Source organism: Schistocerca piceifrons, chromosome 11 (genome assembly GCF_021461385.2).
Source record: "Schistocerca piceifrons isolate TAMUIC-IGC-003096 chromosome 11, iqSchPice1.1, whole genome shotgun sequence".
In the NCBI taxonomy this organism is placed as follows: Eukaryota; Metazoa; Arthropoda; class Insecta; order Orthoptera; family Acrididae; genus Schistocerca; species Schistocerca piceifrons.
The window spans coordinates 1,168,548-1,194,320 of NC_060148.1; the positions used below are offsets into that span (position 1 = coordinate 1,168,548).

The 25,773-nt window shown below is 44.3% G+C and overlaps 1 protein-coding gene across 1 annotated transcript in view; it reads left to right on the top strand.

Moving 5' to 3' along the window:
- The window catches only part of LOC124720181 (protein AF-17-like), a gene marked incomplete at its 3' end in the record, with an annotated part of 86,895 nt that overhangs the window by 11,558 nt on the left and 49,564 nt on the right, over nt 1–25,773 (top strand). Inside the window, exons 3-4 of the mRNA XM_047245506.1 lie at nt 10,950–11,114; nt 17,847–18,062. Coding sequence (XP_047101462.1) covers nt 10,950–11,114; nt 17,847–18,062 — 381 coding nt within the window. The remainder of the gene's footprint in view (nt 1–10,949; nt 11,115–17,846; nt 18,063–25,773) is intronic.

Genomic DNA, 25,773 nt, shown 5'->3' on the forward strand with positions numbered 1-25,773 from the left:
TTGAATTGGAAACCCGTACTGTTTCAGTGCTACAACGATTTGAAAACTTGTATGTAATGCAACCGTTTTTGCAATTAATTGATTAAGGGTGACCCAGTAGATCACTTGTTTTACAATTCCACTCATCAATAGCCAAAGAAATTGCTCCTGTACTCATCGAGGTGATGCAGTACGGCCTCTTCCGATTCGGGTACGCGGCATCTCCTCCGAGCACCACAGTTGCACCTGCCGAAGGTGAAGATACCATTTTTTAAAGCCGTCACATAATTGTAGTGAAAAGGGTACGCGGTGGAGTCGGATGTCGTGGAGAACGATCTCGGTAAAGGCGACGCGCGGCTGCTCCGCCACCTCGAGCGTCGACATTTGCGAGGATCGTGTCAGTGTATTCTGCAAACGTGTGCTCGACCTTGTTGTTCTAACACTCATAGACACGTGAATGAGTCTCGAACCGGGTCAGAGAGGTAGGATAGAGAACAGATGACATTGGCCAATCAGACACAACCGTTCCTCACCTCGACTACCGTGTTGCGAGTACCTGCCGAGCAAATATGTTTTCGAATGCTGTAACACAGAAATGGTACATTTCCAGATGTGGGTTCCTATTCAGAATATTATGTACTCACTCCCCTCTAAGAGTCCGAGAAGTTCGTAACAGGCATTTCCGGCCACCCTGTATAAATAGATGAGAATTTTTATAGGCCTGTATCATAAAGTTTTGAAGATGCGGAATCCACTTCGAAGGCGGTAAATTATGCAAAGGCACAATTATTGCCATTTTTACTGACACTGTTATAAAGTCTAGCTCATTGAATGTACAGCCAGAGGGGGGGGGGGGGGGGGTGAAATCCAGACCAAAATAGTCATTGTCGGCTGACAGCGCACTCGGTGATGGACGAACTTGCAGATCGTTCGTATGCATATGAAGGACTTTGTGTAATGGTGCAGCCTCAACTTTCAAAAAATAAAGAACTGACGATACAGTGGTTAAGGCGCTCGATCGCTGCCTCACCGAGCGAGTCACTTCCGACTTAAATTAAATGGTCTAAAATCGTGTACTACATACTCTGAAATCAGGAGAGCTGAAAGGTAGAGCATTTCACAGATAAAAATGCACTATGATAGTGAACCATTTATTATTGGCAAAAAACTTGCAGTAGACACACTTACATCTGTATTGTGCTGCTGCTAAAACAGGAAGAAGAAGGGAACAAAAGCAATACATTGTTTTTTCTCAAATAAGATGATTATACCTCCATAGGACAAAGATTAATATAGTGACAGTGATCTGCAAAGATGAGTTTTCAAAAGATACGTCGACTGTTGTATAAGTACAGCTTTTTAACTATTCATTTGTTGTAGCTGTTACAAGTCTAGAAACATTTCACTCACACACAAGAGCCCATCTTCTTTGTTTTATGAAAAGGTGCAGTAAAACTATAACACTTTGTTTAAATTTTTCTGTACCAGTGGTGCAATGAGCTATCATTGCTACTTTTGTGCAAATCTAATTAAAACTCAATTTTTTGTGTTTTTCACAAGGCTCACACTGCAAGTTGTGAGTGACCTATTGTTGCCAAAATTAGTTTTTAGTTTGTAGACAAACTGTGTACATTATCTTAATAACCTGTTCATATAGTGTAACACACAGTGTGCCAACTTATGAGACGGGAAGTGAGCCACTTCTGGATCGAATCCTTTGCGTATCAAAGATTGCGGGCTGAAACCAGCCACTGTACAGTCTCCCTTGCTCATTTAAGCAAATGCTGGGTTGACCCCAAAATTCTGCCCCAGAGACTACACTACAGAAACATTTAAAGTATAGTGACACACAAAACACAGTATACACCCAGCAAATACATGCTTTGATAATCGCAAACTCACTCGTCGGAGCCTGAAGGGTACTTCCTGTTGACGTAGAATCATGAAATTTGGCTAAAAGAAAGATTTCACATTTCAAATAAAGGAGAAAAAAAAATTGTTAATGTCTATTTATATCATGCAAAAAATATTTCGTCTCTTGTTATCTGACTTCAAAGTTAAAATTAAAATATTTATGAAAGAAGTAGAATTCCACGGACCGATAACTTGCCAGTAGCACTGTCAGTGGCAGGCAAAAGTTGTCGAGGTTCTCGACTCCCGTTACAGACAACTCTCTGTATACTTAATTGAGTTCGTGTGGAACCCTTGGAGCATGAGTACTACTCAACCCTGACCAATGTATTTAATGTGGAATTGGGACGTTGCCATTCTACACTGCGGTTTTTCGTTTAGGCCTCATAACAGTGGAATGGGCTTTTGACACTCGTCGGAATGCTCGTCAAAAAATTGTCTCCTCCGTTTCAAATCGTCCAAAGGGGACTCGGGTTGGAGATTCTTCTGTGAACTTTCACCGATAAAATCTTGGGTGTGTGGGCACTAGCTTATCGATAACCCCAGCTTTGGAGCCATTTATGCGCCAGACCTATTGCAAGTTTTGTTGCAATTTCATTCATGTAGACATGGCCTCAGTCTCTAGTGGACAGGTCATATCTTCCCTTTCCTAATTCTGTAGGCTTCCAGATTCAGATAGTACGAAAGTTTTCTTGGTACGGTACTGGCTTATGTTGTGAAAATCTGTTGCTGACCAAACTGACATTTTGGCCACAGTTTAGTGGTCTCCTTCTGGATCTGATAAGCGTCTGGAAATATGTGCCGGCCGAAGTGGCCGTGCGGTTCTAGGCGCTGCAGTCTGGAACCGCGAGACCACTACGGTCGCAGGTTCGAATCCTGCCTCGGGCATGTATGTGTGTGATGTCCTTAAGTTAGTTAGGTTTAACTAGTTCTAAGTTCTAGGGGACTAATGACCTCAGAAGTTGAGTCCCATAGTGCTCAGAGCCATTTGAACCATTTTTTGGAAATATGTGCTAAGGACTTGAGGCCATATAACAGCATATAGACTCTCTAAATTTAGGGCAAACATTGATTGAAATAGAATATGAATATGGTACAGTTGATATTAAAATCCACATTTTGTTATATGCTGTGTAGTGTGCTTCAGTTTCTACCTCGGTGGATTTGAGTTTCTTGTCTAGTGTGATAAATACACCACTTCTATTTCCCATTTGCCTATCCTTCCAATACACCCTTAAATTTTCCCCAAAAATGTCAGGTTTCAATAAGCCTGCTGTACCTAGTATTATGTGACCTTCAATACTTAATGTAATATGAAAAACTATCTATGTGTTTGTTAAAATGCATTTGGGGAATTAGGAGTGAACTATTTTCACCACTTGTGATGAATTCAGTGGATCATCTGCAATACACATCCTGAAAAAAATAATTAAAATTGGTATAGTGGGTCATATTTGCCTGGAACACTATACGCTTACAGAAACTAGACTTCCAAAACTTCGCTTTAGTTGGTGTTGCAGTATAATACACATTTTCAGGTTCTGAGATGCAGAGGATGTCGACTTTGGGAGGTAGTTCTCATTACAACAAAAAATGTGTGTTAAAGGTGAGCTGACAACAGTTCAAATTCAGAATAGCCTTTACTAGTCGAAAGAGGGTGAAGTCACAGAGAAAACTGTTTATAAATAAACCCAAAATACGCAAAAAAGGAAAAAAGCGGACAAAATCAACCATTTTCTGGTCTGCAGTGACCAGAAATGAATATTTCATCGAGTTTTGTCTCGAGATTCTAGGCTATATGCATCAATATCCGAACCCCACTCGTAACACTACGGTGAAAGCATACAGAATAATCAGCTACGTAATCATCATCATCTGTACGGCACAGTGGGAAAATGGGTGGGCGAGTGAGTCTCCTTCAGCCCGCTCTTGTCGGACGTAACTCGGCTCAGGCGGGTAAAGCCGCTGGCCCTTCCTGCCGATGACGTGCGACAGCTGACCTGGCGGTAAGCGCGGGGAGGTTAAAAGCGGAATACGTACACCTCCGAGAGGTGGTCAGAGGGCGACAACTGCGAGGCCCCACATTTCCGTCTCTCGTGTGTCCCGACACCACCGGCACACACGTGCCTGGCGCCGTACTCGCACTCGTGTCCGTGGAAAACTTCTGTGTCGGATTTACCTCTCCGGCAAGGAATTTTGCGGATGCACGGTGCCGAAACCCAGTAATTGTGCGACAGTGAGTGAACACACAATCTTTCTTCTTAGTACGTCATTTGAATAGCTGTCATAACGGAGGGTCGCTAACGAGATCCGATACGAGCCTCGTACTGACCTAGTCCTGACCTCTGTCAGCTCGGTAACCGCCAGATAGGGGAAGGAGGCAGTGTGGTACCGAACCCTGCTCGGCTGTAATTTCACTGCTCACCTGCCTGCCCCCTCACTTGGCACAGGGCTGCAGCCTAGGGGCCGTCACTACAAAATGCTGTAAAAGTAGAAACGGAAAACGTCATCATCTCCCAGAGACGTGCCAAAACTGTCATGTGCAAACATTAAAACACCATGCTGGGGGAGAGGTGGGGACTAGGGAAGTGGAATAAGGACAGTTGAAGGGATAGAGGGGGGGGGGGGGGGGATGATGGAAGAGATGATGAGTTCGAAGTGAAGCGACCTTACTCTTTAAAAAAAGAGATACATCACAAGAATTGCTCTAATTCTTACAAACACTGATTTCTCAATATCAGATGTATCAATCTTCTAAGTTAGGTCATAGATGAATATGTACCCAAATCCCTACCCGGACCTCTCCCTCATTAACCAGTGTTGGTGATTTATTTACAATTGTTGTTGTTGTTGTGGTCTTCAGTCGTGAGATTGGTTTGATGCATCTCTCCATGCTACTCTATCCTGTGCAAGCTTCTTCATCTCCCAGTACCTACTGCAACCTACATCCTTCTGAATCTGCTTAGTGTATTCATCTCTTGGTCTCCCTTTACGATTTCTACCCTCCACGCTGCCCTCCAATACTAAATTGGTGATCCCTTGATGCCTCAGAACATGTCCTACCAACCGATCCCTTCTTCTGGTCAAGTTGTGCCACAAACTTCTCTTCTCCCCAATCCTATTCAATACCTCGTCAGTAGTTACGTGATGTATCCATCTAATCTTCAGCATTCTTCTGTAGCACCACATTTCACAAGCTTCTATTCTCTTCTTGTCCAAACTATTTATCGTCCATGTTTCACTTCCATACATGGCTACACTCCATACAAATACTTTCAAAAATGACTTCCTGACACTTAAATCTATACTCGATGTTAACAAATTTCTCTTCTTCAGAAACGCTTTCCTTGCCATTGCCAGTCTACATTTTATATCCTCTCTACTTCGACCATCATCAGTTATTTTGCTCCCCAAATAGCAAAACTCCTTTACTACTTTAAGTGTCTCATTTCCTAATCTAATTCCCTCAGCATCACCCGACTTAATTAGACTACATTCCATTATCCTTGTTTTGCTTTTGTTTATGTTCATCTTATATCCTGCTTTCAAGACACTATCCATTCCATTCAACTGCTCTTCCAAGTCCTTTGCTATCTCTGACAGAATTACAATGTCATCGGCGAACCTCAAAGTTTTTATTTCTTCTCCATGGATTTTAATATCTACTCCGAATTTTTCTTATGTTTCCTTTACTGCTTGCTCAATATACAGATTGAATAACATCGGGGAGAGGCTACAACCCTGTCTTACTCCCTTCCCAACCACTGCTTCCCTTTCATGTCCCTCGACTCTTATAACTGCCATCTGGTTTCTGTACAAATTGTAAATAGCCTTTCGCTCCCTGTATTTTACCCCTGCCACCTTTAGAATTTGAAAGAGAATATTCCAGTCAACATTGTCAAACGCTTTCTCTAAGTCTACAAATGCTAGAAATGTAGGTTTGCCTTTTCTTAATCTTTCTTCTAAGATAAGTCGTAAGGTCAGTATTGCCTCACGTGTTCCAGTGTTTCTACGGAATCCAAACTGATCTTCCCCGAGGTCGGCTTCTACTAGTTTCTCCATTTGTCTGTAAAGAATTCGTGTTAGTATTTTGCAGCTGTGGCTTATTAAACTGATTGTTCGGTAATTTTCACATCTGTCAACACCTGCTTTCTTTGGGATTGGAATTATTATATTCTTCTTGAAGTCTGAGGGTATTTCGCCTGTTTCATACATGTTGCTCACCAGATGGTAGAGTTTTGTCAGGACTGGCTCTCCCAAGGCCGTCAGTAGTTCCAATGGAATGTTGTCTACTCCTGGGGCTTTGTTTTGACTCAGGTCTTTCAGTGCTCTGTCAAACTCTTCACGCAGTATCGTATCTCCCATTTCATCTTCATCTACATCCTCTTCCATTTCCATAATATTGTCCTCAAGTACATCGCCCTTGTATAAACCCTCTATATACTACAGAAGAATGCTGAAGATTAGATGGGTAGATCACATAACTAATGAGGAAGTATTGAATATGATTGGGGAGAAGAGAAGTTTGTGGCACAACTTGACCAGAAGAAGGGATCGATTGGTAGGACATGTTCTGAGGCATCAAGGGATCACCAAGTTAGTATTGGAGGGCAGCGTGGAGGGTAAAAATCGTAGAGGAAGACCAAGAGATGAATACACTAAGCAGATTCAGAAGGATGTAGGTTGCAGTAGGTACTGGGAGATGAAAAAGCTTGCACAGGATAGAGTAGCATGGAGAGCTGCATCAAACCAGTCTCAGGACTGAAGACCACAACAACAATACTCCTTACACCTTTCTGCTTTCCCTTCTTTGCTTAGAACTGGGTTTCCATCTGAGCTCTTGATATTCATACAAGTGGTTCTCTTATCTCCAAAGGTCTCTTTAATATTCCTGTAGTCAGTATCTATCTTACCTCTAGCCATCCCTGCTTAGCCATTTTGCACTTCCTGTCGATATCATTTTTGAGACGTTTGTATTCCTTTTTGCCTGCTTCATTTACTGCATTTTTATATTTTCTCCTTTCATCAATTAAATTCAATATTTCTTCTGTTACCCAATGATTTCTACTAGCCCTCGTCTTTTTACCTACTTGATCCTCTGCTGCCTTCACTATTTCATCCCTCAAAGCTACCCATTCTTCTTCTACTGTATTTCTTTCCCCCATTCCTGTCAATTGTTCCCTTATGCTCTCTCTGAAACTCTGTACAACCTCTGGTTCTTTCAGTTTATCCAGGTCCTATCTCCTTAAATTCCCACCTTTTTGCAGTTTGTTCAGTTTTAATCTACAGGTCATAACCAATAGATTGTGGTCAGAGTCCATATCTGCCCCTGGAAATGCCTTACAATTTAAAACCTGGTTCCTAAAACCCTGTCTTACCATTAAATAATCTATCTGAAACCTGTCAGTATCTCCAGGCTTCTTCCATGTATACAGCCTTCTTTTATGATTCTTGAACCAAGTGTTAGCTATGATTAAGTTGTGCTCTGTGCAAAATTCTACCAGGTGGCTTCCTCTTTCATTTCTTAGCCCCAGTCCATATTCACCTACTACGTTTCCTTCTCTCCCTTTTCCTACTACCGAATTCCAGTCACCCATGACTATTAAATTTTCGTCTCCCTTCACTATCTGAATAATTTCTTTTATTTCATCATACATTTCTTCAATTTGTTCGTCATCTGCAGAGCTAGTTTTCATATAAACTTGTACTACTGTAGTAGATGTGGGCTTCGTATCTATCTTGGCCACAATAATGCGTTCACTATGCTCTTTGTAGTAGCTTACCCGCACTCCTATTTTTTTTATTCATTATTAAACCCACTCCTGCATTACCCCTATTTGATTTTGTGTTTATAACCCTGTATTCACCTGACCAGAAGTCTTGTTTCTCCTGCCACTGAACTTCACTAATTCGCACTATATCTAAATTTAACCTATCCATTTCCATTTTTAAATTTTCTAACCTACCTGGCCGATTAAGGGATCTGACATTCCACGCTCCGATACGTAGAACGCCAGTTTTCTTTCTCCTGATAACGACGTCCTCTTGAGTAGTCCCCGCCCGGAGATCCGAATGAGGGACTATTTTACCTCCGGAATATTTTACCCAAGAGGACGACATCATCATTTAATCATACAGTAAAGCTGCATGCCCTAGGGAAAAATTACGACCGTAATTTCCCCTTGCTTTCAGCCATTTGCAGTACCAGCACAGCAAGGTCGTTTTGGTTAGTGTTACAAGGCCAGATCAGTCAATCATCCAGACTGTTTCCCCTGCAACTACTGAAAAGGCTGCTGCCCCTCTTCAGGAACCACACGTTTGTCTGGCCTCTCAACAGATACCCCTCCGTTGTGGTTGCACCTACGGTACGGCTATCTGTATCGCTGAGGCACGCAAGCCTCCCCACCAATGGCAAGGTGCATGGTTCTTGGGGGGGATTTACAATTAGATTGACATAATGGAATATGAATATAGGAGAACTGTCCAGAGGGAGGGGTAAGAGGAAGGGGGGGGGGGGGGTTTGGATGACCAGAATGTAAAAGGTTTACTGTGATTAGTAGAGTGAAAGGTTTAATGTGATGTAAAAGAGTAGTGTCATTAACCATTAGAATATACCATTCCGAGCAAGATAAGATATCACCTCCAAGAAGCAAAGATTCTTCCCGGTCACATGAGTTACTCACTACGTAATTCCTGTTTTGAGTACTCTCAGATCCACTGAGTTCAATATTCCAATAAACGTTCTTCCAAACCGTTAAGAGAATACTGCTGCTGCATAGCTGCACAAAAATAAAATTGGCTAGGGGAAGGGGAGGTTGGAACGAAGAAGGTGTTGCATAGAGGACATAATGTCAAGTAATGATCAAGATGGAAGTGAATAATGACAGAGTGTAACCGAACCATTAAAACTCAAAAGTTAATCACTCTAAAGTATTTTAGAATTAGAAGAGCCCGATGAAGCACTATTCCTCATTTTTAAACAGTGCAAAATAATGGTCGAAGTGAAACTCAATGTGCTCGTTCGATGCTTTATCAGGTTCCTTTAGGTTTCCCAGAAAATCTCCAAGTCTTGTACAGGGGTCACTTCAAAAGAAATGCACACTAATTTTGTAAAAATACAGTCGGTGGGCGAGAAGGTTACGTGATGAAAGCGGGCACGACAATATTGAGGATTGTCCTCGCAGCGGCAGGCCTCGTGCTGCACACACTCCAGACAATGTGCAGAGAGTTAACGAATTGGTGACTGCTGACAGATGCATCACAGTGAACGAATTGTCACGCTACGTTGGGATAGGGGAAGGAAGTGTTTGCAGAATACTGAAAGTGTCGGCATTAAAAATGCACGGCCACATGTCAGTCAAAAAACCGTGGAAGCCGTAACAAAATTCGGATGGACAACACTGAAAAACCCGCCATACAGTCCTGACCTGGCTCCGTGTCACTATCATCTCTTTGGGAAACTGAAAGACTCTCTTTGTGGAACAAGGTTTGAAGATGGTAACTCCCTTGTGCATGCTGCCAAACAGTGGCTCCAACAGGTCGGGCCAGAATTTTACCGTGCGGGTATACAGGCGTCGGTTCCGAGATGGCGTAAGGCAGCTGAGAGGGATGGAAATTATGTGGAGAAATGAAAATATTGTTACTAAAGGATGTATCTACACACTGTAAAACTTTCAAACGCGTAGAATAAAAGATGGTTTTTTTAAAAAAGTGTGTGCAATTCTTTTGGAGTGACTCTCATAAAGAGTGGAGACGTAAACCCTTACACACACGATGCAGCACTTCCGCCCTTAACTGGATACCACTTTGCAGATCACTTTTGTCTCTTTAAATACTGGAAGAATGCTGTCTTATTAGCTCAGCTCTATGTTCCTTAAAGTGGTGCTTATAATATTTTTTTTATTTAGACATGGAGAAAGTGTAGGCTTCTCTATCTTTCATGAAGTGGCACAGTCTGATGTCATTATTGGGAAAGATTCCAGTGACTGTATTCAGCATAAAGTGGCCTTTTTTCGCTTTGCGATTACAGGACGTAATAGACTCTGGCTAAATGACGAGGTGAATGAGAGAGAGTTAAACATATTGCAACAAATTGCTGTTGCCTGTGGCTACAAGAAATCTGTTGTTGCCCAGTTGTACAATAAGCACAAATGAGGTAAAATTCCAAATGCAGATAAGTATAAAAAAAATTTATCTACACATTATGTGGGTCCAATGTCCTCAGAGTTAATGTAATGTTTTTCCTCGATGTAATTCACTTGTATGCGATTGCCTCTGTTTTACTTCTGTATAACCTCCCTTCGATACACTACACGTCGCATTTGACAGGTCTCGCAAGTCCTTCGCTATCTCTCAGAATTACAGACTAGTCTGCTAATCACAAACTTTTTATTTTGTATCTGTCAGATTTAATTCCTTTTCCCCAATGTACAAATCAAATAAAAATGGAGTACGCTACGTGAACAACTCCCGTCTCGTCCACTGCTTCTCTTTCGTTTCGTTAGATTCTGATAGCTCCAGTTTGCTTCTGGTGCAAGTTATATACGATCTTACGCACCCTGTACTTTACTACTGCTAACTTTAGAATTTCAGAGGGTGTAGTCCAGTAAGCACTGTCAAAAACCTTCCCTAAATCTACAAATGCTTCACTCTTATCTCACAAGAGGTCACCGGGGCAGTATTCCCGCGAACCCGAGCTGGCCTTCCCCCAGGTCATCTTCTACACATTTTCCCATTCTCCTGTAACTAACTGCCCTCAGCATTTTGCCACACTGACTTATTAAATTGACAGTCCGGTAACGGCATCGAGTAGTTTTGTCACGCCTAGCTCTCCCGAGGATCTGGGTAATTACAGAGTGTCGTCTACTCCGGTGACTTCAGTTCGGCTCAGGTCTTTCGGTGCTGTGTCAGATTTGTCCTACAGTATCACGTCTCCATCTACTCCCTCTCCCTTTCCTCAGTGTTACCTCGAGTCCTGCGGGCGCTTAATGGGCAAAACAGTTTTATTGTGAAGTGTGGACCCCAGAGTGTGACCGCCTGAACTCGCGACGTCTGCGCAGAGGTGTGAGCTGTGCCCGAGCCGGGACGGTGCGCTGAAGCGGACGGACAACAATGGTTGGGCGCACGTGGTGTGTGCGCTGTACATCCCCGAAGTGCGCTTCGGGAACGTGACGACGATGGAGCCCATCATCTTGCAGCTCGTGCCCCCGGAGAGATTCAACAAGGTGAGCCTCTGTCTGTCTCGTGAAGGGTGAAAGCAGTATGCTGTAACCGGTTGCGGTGCTTTATTTTGCTTAATGTACGAGCTGTGTGTTATGTGCGATACTGGATTACTTTCACTCGTGTGATCGGAGGAGTTCTCCGATATTCGTCTCCCCTGTGGGAAAACATTAGTGTTTTAAAAGAGCACCACTTAGACCACAGTTGACACAGTGTAGTACAACTCAGACTCAGCCGTGTTGCCACGTGGTGACAGATATCGGAGGACACTTGTATCTATCTGAGGGGTGAAATTAGTCAGATAAATCAAATAATACCTCGCCTTTTTATCTGTATTTGAAGTACAATTCTTGCTCTTTGTGCTGCAGTATACGTCCTCGTATCCTTTTTTTTTTTTTTTTTTTTTTTTTTTTTGTACAGTTTTTTGCGACCTCAACAAATTTTACGAAGTGCATCCTATTGTAATAATATCCAACAGAGCAACTTTTTTATATTTTATCTGCTGTTATCAGTTTCGAGCGATGGCTCATTCTCGGGCCGTACTTAACGTACATTGCAGCATTTATATGTGTGTGTGTGTGTGTGTGTGTGTGTGTGTGTGTGCGCGCGCGCGCGCGCACTCATGCACACGCACATACATACATAAAATAAGAGATATTAAATTTTGTATTTCAGGTATGATCAACTTACGTTTTGTGATATTTGTACGCGGTTGCTACAAGTGTGATTTATGTGTCAAAGATAAGGTTTGTTGTCTCTTCGATGATAATTTATTTATATCATATGTACAATTTAGGATTCTGTTTATGCTCTGAATTATCTACAGTGGATTTTACTACTTATGTTTTTGTTCTTCTTGGAGGCAAAAAAGGAAGACACTCCAATATCTTAGAGGAAATAGAAATTTATAGACTTACGGCAAACAATCTGAATAATGCGTAAAAGATGAAGAACGACCTTCGGGGGTTTGGGGGGGGGGGGGGGGGGAGGTGGAAACCTTTGACAAAATTCTTAATGGTCGTAGATGATTCAGAACAAAGACTATCCTAAATTTTACATATAATATAAGTCAATTAACAAACCTTATCTTTGACACACATATCAGTATTCCATAAAGAAAAAGAGATCTTATTTGAAAAATATCAATTGAGAGTGTATAATGTAAGCAAAAATTATAACACAACTAAAAATTGTTCATATATATATTTCATGTGTATGTTTGTGTTTGTTTGTGTGTCTATCGACCTGCCAGCACTTTCGTTCGGTAAGTCACATCATTTATCAAAAAACAAAGATGATGTGATTTACCAAACGAAAGCGCTGGCAGGTCAAAAGACACACAAACATACACACAAAATTCAAGCTTTCGCAACGAACTGTTGCCTCATCAGGAAAGAGGGAAAGACGAAAGGATGTGGGTTTTAAGGGAGAGGGTAAGGAGTCATCCCAATCCCAGGAGCGGAAAGACTTATCTTGGGGGGAAAGAAGGACAGGTATACACTTACACACACACACACACACACACACACACACACACATATCCATCCGCATATACACAGACACAAGCAGACATTTGTAAAGGCAAAGAGTTTGGGCAGATGTCAGTCGAGGCGGAAGTACAGAGGCAAAGATGTTGTTGAAAGACAGGTGAGGTATGATCGGCGGCAAAATGAAATTAGCGGAGATTGAGGCCTGGTGGGTAACGAAAAGAGAGGATATACTGAAGGGCAAGTTCCCATCTCCGGGGTTCTGACTGGTTGGTTCAAATGGCTCTGAGCACTATGGGACTCAACTGCTGAGGTCATTAGTCCCCTAGAACTTAGAACTAGTTAAACCTAAGGACATCACAAACATCCATGCCCGAAGCAGGATTCGAACCTGCGACCGTAGCGGTCTTGCGGTTCCAGACTGCAGCGCCTTTAACCGCACGGCCACTTCGGCCAGCTGACAGGTTGGTGTCAGTGGGAAGTATCCAGATAACCCGGACGGTGTAACACTGTGCCAAGATGTGCTGGCCGTGCACCGAGGCACGTTTAGCCACAGGGTGATCCTCATTACCGACAAACACTGTCTGCCTGTGTCCGTTCATGCGAATGGACAGTTTGTTGCTGGTCATTCCCACATAGAAAGCTTCACAGTGTAGGCAGGTCAGTTGGTAAATCACGTGGGTGCTTTCACACGTTGCTCCGCCTTTGATCGTGTACACCTTCCGGGTTACAGGACTGGAGTAGGTGGTGGTGGGAGGGTGCACAGGACAGGTTTTACACCGGGGGCGGTTACAAGGGTAGGAGCCAGAGGGTAGGGAAGGTGGTCTGGGGATTTCATAGGGATGAACTAAGAAGTTACGAAGGTTAGGTGGACGGCGGAAAGACACTCTTGGTGGAGTGGGGAGGATTTCGTGAAGGATGGATCTCATTTCAGGGCAGGATTTGAGGAAGTCGTTTCCCTGCTGGAGAGCAACATTCAGAGTCTGATCCAGTCCCGGAAAGTATCCTGTCACAGGTGTGGCACTTTTGGGGCTCTTCTGTGGGAGGTTCTGGGTTTGAGGAGATGAGGAAATGGCTCTGATTATTTGCTTCTGTACCAGGTCGGGAGGGTAGTTGCGGGATGCGAAAGCTGTTTTCAGGTTGTTGATGTAATGGTTCAGGGATTCCAGACTGGAGCAGATTCTTTTGCCTCGAAGACCTAGGCTGTAGGGAAGGGACCGTTTGATGTGGAATGGGTAGCAGCTGTCATAATGGAGGTACTGTTGCTTGTTGGTGGGTTTGATGTGGACGGACATGTGAAGCTGGCCATTGGACATGTGGAGGTCAACGTAAAGGAAAGTGGCATGGGATTTGGAGTAGGACCAGGTGAATCTGATGGAACCAAAGGAGTTGAGGTTGGAGAGGAAATTCTGGAGTTCTTCTTCACTGTGAGTCCAGATCATGAAGATGTCATCAATAAATCTGTACCAAACTTCGGGTTGGCAGGCCTGGGTAACCAAGAAGGCTTCCTCTAAGCGACCCATGAATAGGTTGGCGTACGAGGGGGCCATCCTGGTACCCGTGGCTGTTCCCTTTAATTGTTGGTATGTCTGGCCTTTGAAAGTGAAGAAGTTGTGGTTCAGGATGAAGCTGGCTCACTCACCCTTCACAATCTTTTCCAGCAAACCTCAACCTCCTCTCATTGCACACAGACCCAGTCTCTCCCATCTACTCAATCTCCCACTTCCAGCTCCTCTCCCCCCAAAACCTCAAAATTCCAATCAACACAATCTGTAACCACAACACCCTAATTCAGTAGTTAACCTTTCCTCCAAACCTCTCTCCCAATCCGAAACCTCTGTCCTATCCGAAGGCCTCACCTTCAGCCCCACTCCCAGATTCAACCAAACAGCTCTTGTCAAAGATTTATTGACCTACACCCGTACTCTCTGCTGGAAATATCACTTTGCCACGAAGAAAAATGATCCTAATCCTACTCCTAATGGTCCAACTCCCCAAGACACTATCCAAATTGAACCCTGCCTGGAACAGTTCCGTCCTCCGTCACAGCGGGACCCACCTCCTCTTCCTCAAAATCACCCTCTCCAAACTTTCCAGGAATTTCTGACTTCCAGCCTTGCCTCTCAGTCCTTCTTAAAAAACCTTAATCCTACTCCCAACATCACCACTGCTGAAGCCGAGGCTATCTGTGATCTGAAGGCTGACCGATCCATCGTCAATTCTTCCGGCGGACAAGGGTTCCACAACTGTGGTACTCGATCGTCGGGAGTATGTGGCTGAGGGACTGTGTCAGCTTTCAGACAACACTACATACAAAGTTTGCCAAGATAATCCCATTCCTGATGTCCAGGCGGAGCTTCAAGGAATCCTCAGAACCTTAGGCCCCCTACAAAACCTTTCACCTGACTCCATCAACCTCCTGACCCCACCAACATCCCGCACCCCTACCTTCTACCTTCTTCCTAAAATTCACAAACCCAATCATCCCGGCCGTCCCATTGTAGCTGGTTACCAAGCCCCCACAGAACGTATCTCTGCCTACGTAGATCAACACCTTCAACGCATTACATGCAGTCTCCCATCCTTCATCAAAGGCACCAACCACTTTCTCGAACACCTGGAATCCCTACCCAGTCTGTTACCCCCGGAAACCATGCTTGTAACCATTGATGCCACTTCCTTATACACAAATATTCCGCACGTCCAGGGCCTCGCTGCGATGGAGCACTTCCTTTCACGCCGATCACCTACCAACCTACCTAAAACCTCTTTCCTCATTACCTTAGCCAGCTTCATCCTGACCCACAACTTCTTCACTTTCGAATGCCAGACATACCAACAATTAAAGGGAACAGCCATGGGCACCAGGATGGCCCCCTCGTACGCCAACCTATTCATGGGTCACTTAGAGGAAGCCTTCTTGGTTACCCAGGCCTGCCAACCCAAAGTTTGGTACAGATTTATTGATGACATCTTCATGATCTGGACTCACAGTGAAGAAGAACTCCAGAATTTCCTCTCCAACCTCAACTCCTTTGGTTCCATCAGATTCACCTGGTCCTACTCCAAATCCCATGCCACTTTCCTTGACGTTGACATCCAGCTGTCCAATGGCCAGCTTCACATGTCTGTCCACATCAAACCCACCAGCAAGCAACAGTACCTCCACTATGACAGCTGCCACCCATTCCACATCAAACGGTCCCTTTCCTATAGCCTAGGTCTTCGTGGCAAATGAATCTGCTCCAGTCTGGAATCCCTGAACCATTACACCAACAACCTGAAAACAGCTTTCGCATCCCGCAACTACCCTCCCGACCTGGTACAGAAGCAAATAACCAGAGCCACTTCCTCATCTCCTCAAACCCAGAACCTCCCACAGAAGAGCCCCAAAAGTGCCACACCTGTGACAGGATACTTTCCGGGACTGGATCAGACTCTGAATGTGACTCTCCAGCAGGGATACGACTTCCTCAAATCCTGCCCTGAAATGAGATCCATCCTTCACGAAATCCTCTCCACTCCACCAAGAGTGTCTTTCCGCCGTCCACCTAACCTTCGTAACCTCTTAGTTCATCCCTATGAAATCCCCAAACCACCTTCCCTACCCTCTGGCTCCTACCCTTGTAACCACCCCCGGTGTAAAACCTGTCCCATGCACCCTCCCACCACCACCTACTCCAGTCCTGTAACCCGGAAGGTGTACACGATCAAAGGCAGAGCCACGTGTGAAAGCACCCACGTGATTTACCATCTGACCTGCCTACACTGTGAAGCTTTCTATGTGGGAATGACCAGCAACAAACTGTCAATTCGCATGAACGGACACAGGCAGACAGTGTTTGTCGGTAATGAGGATCACCCTGTGGCTAAACGTGCCTCGGTGCACGGCCAGCACATCTTGGCACAGTGTTACACCGTCCGGGTTATCTGGATACCTCCCACTGACACCAACCTGTCAGAACTCCGGAGATGGGAACTTGCCCTTCAGTATATCCTCTCTTCTCGTTACCCGCCAGGCCTCAATCTCCGCTAATTCCAATTTGCCGCTGCTCATACCTCACCTGTATTTCAACAACATCTTTGCCTCTGTACTTCCGCCTCGACTGACATCTCTGCCCAAACTCTTTGCCAGATCTCTGCCCTAACTCTTTGCCTTTACAAATGTCTGCTTGTGTCTGTGTATGTGCGGATGGATATGTGTGTGTGTGCGCGAGTGTATACCTGTCCTTTTTTCCCCCTAAGGTAAGTCTTTTCACTCCCGGGATTGGAATGACTCCTTACCCTCTCCCTTAAAACCCAGATCCTTTCGTCTTTCACTCTTTCCTGATGAAGCAACCGTTGGTTGTGAAAGCTTGAATTTTGTCTTTATGTTTGTGTTTATTTGTGTGTCTATCAACCTGCCAGCGCTTTTGTTTGTTTCATCAGAGTTCGAGTATGGACCAAAAAAAAAAAAAGAAGTCCATTAAACAAGGGCTCTAAAATGCATACATGGTACTTGTTCATCTTTGCTACTTTGAAACACTTTTCTTCTACTGAACATGTGGTCACAGCTGTTAAGGTATACATTTTGGAGCCCACGTTTACGGGAAGTTTTTTCTTGTTTTGGTCCGTAAGACCTCCTCCCAAAATACGGAAATGAAAGAGGGTGCAATGAGAGACATATTTTACAGCATCAGAGACGAACAACTGCTCACAGCTCTTAACATATGCATTTTAGAGACTTCTTTTCCCATTTTTAATCCATACTGTCTCCTCCAAAAGTTTGTCGGTGGAATTCCGCTTCACGATATATATACCGAGAATGGCACAATCGCGTGTAGGTATTGCCAGAGGACGAGGCATTTCTCGAAATCCACTTTAGTTAATGAAATATTAAAAAAACAACCGTGGCATATCTTATAGCTGTAGTACAGATGTCGTAAAACATTTTCTTTTGTTTTATCGATACTCCACTTTCTTTCATTTAGAAATTTTCTAGTCGACATTCTGTAAACTATGTGCTGATCGTTCCTCTAAATCGATTCCCGTCCAGATTTAGATTTTCCTCAATATCCCCAAACTTCCCACAGCAAATTCCTCGACGATTCTGTCAAGAGTGTGTCACCGACGTCCTCCTCGGGCGTCCCACCGCTACCCCGTGCTGGCGCCCCACTCGCGGGGTCGCGACCTCCCACTACCCCCCGTCCCCTCCCCCGCTAACGCTCGTGCGAGTGCCCCGCTGACGGCGGCCCGTGCCCCTGTCGGCAGGTGTGCTACATCTGCGAGGAGCAGGGCAAGGCGGGGCCCGGCGGCAACGGCGGGCGCGCGACCGTGGGCGCGTGCATGCAGTGCAACCGGTCGGGCTGCAAGCAGCAGTTCCACGTGACGTGCGCGCAGGCGCTGGGGCTGCTCTGCGAGGAGGCGGGCAACTACCTGGACAACGTCAAGTACTGCGGCTACTGCCAGCACCACTACTCCAAGCTGGTGCGTACGCCCGCAGCTCTGCCTTCTGCCTGTCTCGCTCCTCTGTTTCCTCAGCCTCTATTCCATCTGGCAGTGGCTGTTCTGTTGCAGGTAGGGAAAATTTTATTCCATTATTCAGGTCTGGAAGCAAACTGCACGGGATATTTTGCACGAATTGTACGGTTTCGAGGTCACAGATTCTGAAAACAGCTTCCACAATATCCCGTCACGTAAACTTTCTCGAAAAATTACAAAAACTTTTTAATATAAACACTTATTTATTAAGGTGGTAAACACGGCAACTGGTCGCTTTATCGGTCGAGATTTGCCAATTTTGTAAAGGTGCCAAATTGTAGCCGACGGAGCAGTAGGCGTCGGTCGAGATTCCGACTGCGGTTTTAACTTTGGAGCCTCGGTGTCGAGTCGAGATCGGGACCCGCCTCCTAGTGTGGACACCGGCTCGAATGCTTGTCGGTTACGTAGTGTCACTTAAATGAGTATGTATTTATAGTGTCTTAAAAATATGTGTTTATTGAGTGAAATACGGAGATAGCATTAAACTTACAGTCTTATCGTGTGTGGGAATGTTTTCGGGGTCCTACAAACTATATTTAAAAAAAAAAAAAAAAAATTAAGATTAGGCCCTTAAAGAAAAGTAAATGAGCTAGTAGAAATTAATGTGCACAGTGTGAAGAAGAAAATGGAATCTTTGGATAAAGTTTTGCTGCAGGTACAGCTTTCCTAAAGAGGATGTAATCTTTGGAAATTTTAGGGCTCACAGAATTCGATAAAAATTCCAAATCTGTATCTCCGATTTGCAGAAAATATATGAAGTGGCCCGTATTGCAATTCAGTTTTAAGGTGGACATTGCTTTTGTCCCATCATACTGCTTCATACGGTTTAAACGAGACGTCATCCACCTGTGTCATTTTTTCCTTCGATTTTTTTCCGTGTGAGGCCACTACTAAATCCTCCTCGTTCCTCGTAATATCTGCTAGTGAAACTGTTGTTGAGATACTGCTTTGAACAGCGGAACAGGAGTGACCCTGGCTCATTGTCAGAGTCAGCTGTGATTCCACGTGCCCAAATCCGTCGGTCCCAAACCCCCGGTTTGGTGAGGATGACAGGCCCGATGCCAGTGCATTGGCGACCGACGTTTGGCTGAATCCACCGGCTGTTGTTCGGGCTAGTGTTTATGAACCTCTATGGTGGACTCGGCATATTATATTTTCTAATAATGAAAAATCGTTTCTGATTTGTACGCAATTTCCTACTTTGTTTTCTCGTGCAGTCTTTTCTTTGTCTCATTGGTGCTTTTATGAAATCATTTCAGAATTCCTTCTCTGGTTTCTTAATTGAGCAGCTAGCAGTAGTCTGCTAACGTATTGATGTTACATCATTCTCGGTACTGTCTCTCCGTATTTTGTGGACATCCTGGTGCGATCTTCCACTCCGTGCTACACTGTAGATTCCCATTTTTCTGGAAAATAGTCAATACGGGAGTGTAAGAAATGAAATATTAGCTCACCTCACATCCTCCAGCTTTGTACACTGCCAACGTGCGTCGTACAGTGTTTTTGTAGTCGGGACCCTGGGTATTTCCCAGAAACTCGTGCTCTACATTCTCGAAAGAACTCCACTCTTCTTTTTCCTTGTCTGCCACTGCTTTCAAAAAGAGGAGACCAAATAAGACTCCCTTTTCCTGATCTGCAAGTTTCAGTTTGAAATATGCAAAATAAACTTTCTTGACAAACTCACTTTAAGTCTCTTTGTTGACTTTTCACTGTGTATTCACCAGAAACATAACAGTAGCATGCGGGAGAAATTATCTGGCCTCTGTGAGCTGTACTCCAGAAATAAAAACACGAGCACAGTAGCCTTCGAGTGCTGAGTATAAACTGAGTGAGGTGTTCAATGGCCAGTGACTAACTGAACATTTTTAGGTTGTTGAAACACGATCTGATATAACGGCTGGTTCTTTATGTTTATTCCTAGTACCACAGATGACATGCCGAAACACGTACTGCCCACTGTAGACAAGTTTAACCTGTTTCGACAGGATCGTGTGGCATTCCTCGTAACACAGAAATTACTTTACACATCTCCCTCCAACCCTACTCTCTTCGACTCTTAACAATTTTTTTGCTTTAAAAAAGCCCACCATTACTTGGTTAAAACATTATTTTTTTAAATAAAAATAAATAGCTTAAAATTTAGTAATTCGGAATGTTATGCTTAATATAAACAGAAAATTGGCTGGAACAAAAAAATTGCCTGGTGCAATTTTTTTGGTGTGTTTTTTGTTTGTACTAAGTTGAAATCTATAAGAAAGTGTATAAAAATCCCATGCAGCTTTTTCCTTGCAGACCTGCGACATTTAACTCCGCGGTCAGACGCCCTTCTCATCACGACAGTTGCAGCTTTTTCCTTGCAAACCTGCGACATTTAACTCCGCGGTCAGACGCCCTTCTCGTCACCACAGCTGTCGAGTGAGGGGTGTAGTGCCCCAACTTACCGACGTCTTTTTTACGCCTCTGCCTCGTCGAACTTTTCCTATATTCTTCTTCCCGTGTTTATTGATTGTGTTCAGCTGTTATTAAATGATGTACAAAATACAAGACATTACATAATTGTTTTTCATTTATTACCTCACAGTTAAGTGTGATGACCAGCGTCTTAAAATGTGGCAGCTTCACTATTTTAACATAGGTGAGTGAGCTACACTTCTACATCTACATTTATACTCCGCAAGCCACCCAATGGTGTGTGGCGGAGGGCACTTTTATGTGCCACTGCCATTACGTCCCTTTCCTGTTCCAGTCGCGTACGGTTCGCGGGAAGAACGACTGTCTGAAAGCCTCCGTGCGCGCTCTAATCTCTCTAATTTTACATTCGTGATCTCCTTGGGAGGTATAAGAAGGGGGAAGCAATACATTCGATACCTCATCCAGAAACACACCCTCTCGAAACCTGGCGAGCAAGCTACACCGCGATGCAGAGCGCATCTCTTGCAGAGTCTGCCACTTGAGTTTGCTAAACATCTCCGTAACGCTATCACGCTTACCAAATAACCCTGTGACGAAACGCACCACTCTTCTTTGGATCTTCTCTATCTCCTCCGTCAACCCGACCTGGTATGGAACCCACACTGATGAGCAATACTCAAGTATAGGTCTAACGAGTGTGGTGTAAGCCACCTCCTTCGTCGATGGACTACATTTAATAGGGACTCTCCCAGTGAATCTCAACCTGGTACCCGCCTTACCGACAATTAATTTTATATGATCATTCCACTTCAAATCGTTCCGCACACATACTCCCAGATATTTTACAGAAGTAACTGCTACCAGTGTTTGTTCCGCTATCATATAATCATACAATAAAGGATCCTTCTTTCTATGTATTCGCAATACATTACATTTGTCTATGTTAAGGGTCAGTTGCCACTCCCTGCACCAAGTGCCTATGTGTTGCAGATCTTCCTGCATTTCGCTACAATTTTCTAATGCTGCAACTTCTCTGTATACTACAGCATCATCCGCGAAAAGCCGCACAGAACTTCCGACACTATCTACTAGGTCATTTATATATATTGTGAAAAGCAATGGTCCCATAACACTCCCCTGTGGCACGCCAGAGGTTACTTTAACGTCTGTAGACGTCTCTCCATTGATAACAACATGCTGTGTTCTGTTTGCTAAAAACTCTTCAATCCAGCCACACAGCTGATCTGATATTCCGTAGGCTCTTACTTCGTTTATCAGACGACAGTGCGGAACTGTATCGAACGCCTTCCGGAAGTCAAGGAAAATGGCATCTACCTGGGGGCCTGTATCTAATATTTTCTGGGTCTCATGAACAAATAAAGCGAGTTGGGTCTCACACGATCGCTGTTTCTGGAATTCGTGTTGATTCCTACAGAGTAGATTCTGGGTTTCCAAAAACGACATGATACGCCAGCAAAAAAACGTGTTCTAAAATTCTACAACAGATCGATGTCAGAGATATAGGCCTATAGTTTTGCGCATCTGGTCAACGACCCTTCTTGAAAACTGGAACTACCTGTACTCTTTTCCAATCATTTGTAACCTTCCGTTCCTCTAGAGACTTGCGGTACACGGCTGTTAGAAGGAGGGCAAGTTCTTTCGCGTACTCTGTGTAGAATCGAATTGGTATCCCGTCAGGTCCAGTGCACTTTCCTCTGTTGAGTGATTCCAGTTGCTTTTCTATTCTTTGGTCACTTATTTCGATGTCAGCCACTTTTCTGTTCGTGCGAGGATTTAGAGAAGGAACTGCAGTGCGGTCTTCCTCTGTGAAACAGCTTTGGAGAAAGGTGTTTAGTATTTCAGCTTTACATGTGTCATCCTCTGTTTCAATGCCATCATCATCCCGGAGTGTCTGGATATGCTGTTTCGAGCCACTTACTGATTTAATCTAAGACAAGAACTTCCTAGGATTTTCTGTCAAGTCGGTACATGGAATTTTACTTTTGAATTCACTGAACGCTTCACGCATAGCCCTCCTTACGCTAACTTTGACATCGTTTAGCTTCTGTTTGTCTGAGAGGTTTTGGCTGCGTTTAAACTTGGAGTGAAGCTCTCTTTCCTTTCGCAGTAGTTTCCTAACTTTGTTGTCGAACCACGGTGGGTTTTTCCCGTCCCTCACAGTTTTACTCGGCACGTACCTGTCTAAAACGCATTTTACGATTGCCTTGAACTTTTTCCATGAACACTCAACATTGTCAGTGTCGGAACAGAAATTTTCGTTTTGATCTGTTAGGTAGTCGATGAAGTTCGAGAAGTCTACAAGTGGCAATGACCGAGAAAAAATTGTACTTTCAGATGCTTATTACTTACTCACTGTGAACTTTGCATAGTGATCGATAAATTCAGACTCCCGATAACTGTACAGTGTTTAAGTATAAGAACAATGGAAACTCCTAAACGGACAATACATAAGATAAGCGAAAGGGAGTCACTCGCTTATAGCCGACTGACGTACAGCGTATAGAAACTTGCGACAGAAAATGGTATTCGCACTAGCTTCCGAGCTCTCGATGTTTCTCTACCGAAAGTACACACATTTGTACACGTGACGGCATGGGCATCCGAAAGTGCAGACTCGTGGTGACACTGCCGATTATCGACGGCAGTAACACAGGTAGACACACTCGGGAGAGGGTAGGGAAGGCGAGGAGGGGTAGCAGGGTAGGTGGTGGTGGTGGTCTTCAGAGAGAGAGATCGGAGGCTGCACGACGAAACGAAAGGAGTGCAGGGGGTAGAGCACACGAGAGGTAGAGATGGGGGGGGGGGGGCGGGGGGGGATTGCGAGAGAACGGGATGTGCCGTGGTGACTTATACAGTCACTACTGTAAACACTTTTCACCTTTTCAACTAGTTTCACAACTAGAACACCCTGTGGAGGGTTGTGCCTATTAGGTAGAGCACTGTCTGGTGTTGAAACAACCTTCAGCTTGATGAGACCTTTACTCACTTTCTCACTTTAACATAATAATTTTTTTGTAAAATAGAGAAAGGCAACCACTTACCTACAGTGTTCGGAAAGAAGCAACAGAAAACGGTTGACTATGACTACGGAGCTCTCGCTCTTGTTATGGTACTCACGTTCACACACACACACACACACACACACACACACACACACACACACCCAAACGTACACACCCGTGCCCGTGCTAACGGCGGTCGAATATTTGGTACAGAAAGACATAACGTGGGTAGATGGAGTCGGGGATGCGGTAGGGAAGAATGCGTGAGGTAAGGAGGAGGTAGCAGGGTAGTGTGAGGCAGCTCTCGTGACACAGTAACTCGGCAGCTGCACAGGATGGTGAACATTCGGGGGATAGAGCGCATAAGAGATGGAGAGAGGGTGACGGGGGAGAAGAGGAGAGGAAGGTGGTGACGAGACGGAAGACAGAGAGAGAGAGAGAGAGAGAGAGAGAGAGAGAGAGAGAAGACACCAAAAGAAAAGCTGAAATTCTAAATTTCACGTTTAAGAAATCAGTTACCCAAGGGGAATGTTAGGAACGTACTGTTGTTCGACTGTCGCACGGACTCTCACATTGAGAGCGTGGAAATGGGTGTCACCGGTGTTTAGGGAAGCGACCGAAAGAGTTGAAAACAAGTAAGGCGCCAGAGTCAGATAGAATCCCAGTTAGGTTTTACGGAGAACACACTGCAGCATCGGCCTCATATATAAAACTATCATTTATTGTGAGAGTCGCAACTGACTCTTACGTATAAAGAGGGTAAAAGAAGAGACCCACAGTATTACAGTCCGATAACCTTAATACTTGAGTCCTACAGAATTATCAAACATATTCTCATTTCGAATATAATATATTTCCTCGAGATAGAAAACCTTCTGTCGGCAAATTGGCACAGATTTAGAGAGCGTCGCTCGTGCAAAACATGACCCGCCCTTTTCTCATTCGATAACCTGCGAACATCGTACGGGGGGAATGGGCAGATTCCGCAATCCTAAATTTTCAAAAGCGTTCCCAGATACACGAGTGGGACGAGACTTCTTACGGAACAGAAACTGGTACGTAATCGTCGACAGTGGCTGCCGGATGACACGAGATGGCTCAAACAAAATTTCTAGTCGGTCTGACGAATGAGAGCGGGCTCTAAATGTAGAATAATGTAAGTAAATGCAGAGGAGTAGGAAAAACTAAAACATAATGTTCGAATACGGCACCCTGCTCGACAGTCGTGTCAATTAAATATCTAGGTATAACTTTGCAGAGTGACACAAAATGGACTGCGAATGTAAGGACAGCAGTAGGGAAGGTAAACAGTCTAGTTCGGTTTATCCTTAGAAACTTTTGGGAAGTGTGGTGCCACTGTAAAGGAGACCACGTATAAGGCAGTAGTGCAACTCATTCTCGAGTACTGCTCCAGTGTTCGGGATCCCCACTGTGTCGGTTTAAAGGCGGGTGTCGAAGTGATTTAGAAGTGGGTGGTCGGTCTGATAAATGCACGAGTATTACGGAAATGCTCCGTGTACTCTAGTGGGAATCCCCCGAAGGAGGACGACATTCTTTTTGTCGGACACAGTCGAGAAAATTTAGAAAACCTACATTCGGAGTACTGCAGAACGTTTCTGCCGGCAGTGACGTATATTTCGCACGAGGACTGCAGAGGTGAGAGACTTTACGGCTCGTACGGAGGTATTTAGATGGTCGTTTTATTTGTGAGTGGGTGGAACGGGAAAGGAAGTGACCGGTAGCGGTACGAAGTACCCTCCGGAACACACTGTGCAGTGGCCTTCGGAGTGCGTATGTAAACGTAGATAAACGGAACGGCAGCAGCGACTCGGAAGTGGACAGTGAGATCCTGGGTGACATGTGAGGCGGGCTGAGTCCCTGTTAATACATGTATCTAAACCGAATATCACACTAGAGTAATTTGAGGCCACTCTTATCAAATGGCTACATAAAAGTCCACTCTTCCATTTTAAAAACGTTAAGTCTGCAGCAGGAAAGAAACTGACACTTTGCATCAACACCGGTCATCGCATTAAAGTATTTGTCGAGCTGACGGCGACTACACATTGCGAGAAGAAAATTGCAAAAATCTGCCGAAACACTAGAGGAAAATGTGGACGACAACTCTTTCGCCAGCTGAGGACTACAATTGAGCAGCTAATTAGTTTTATCCTTTCTCTTAAAGTCTAGTTATATGAATAGTATTAAAAACCAATATGATA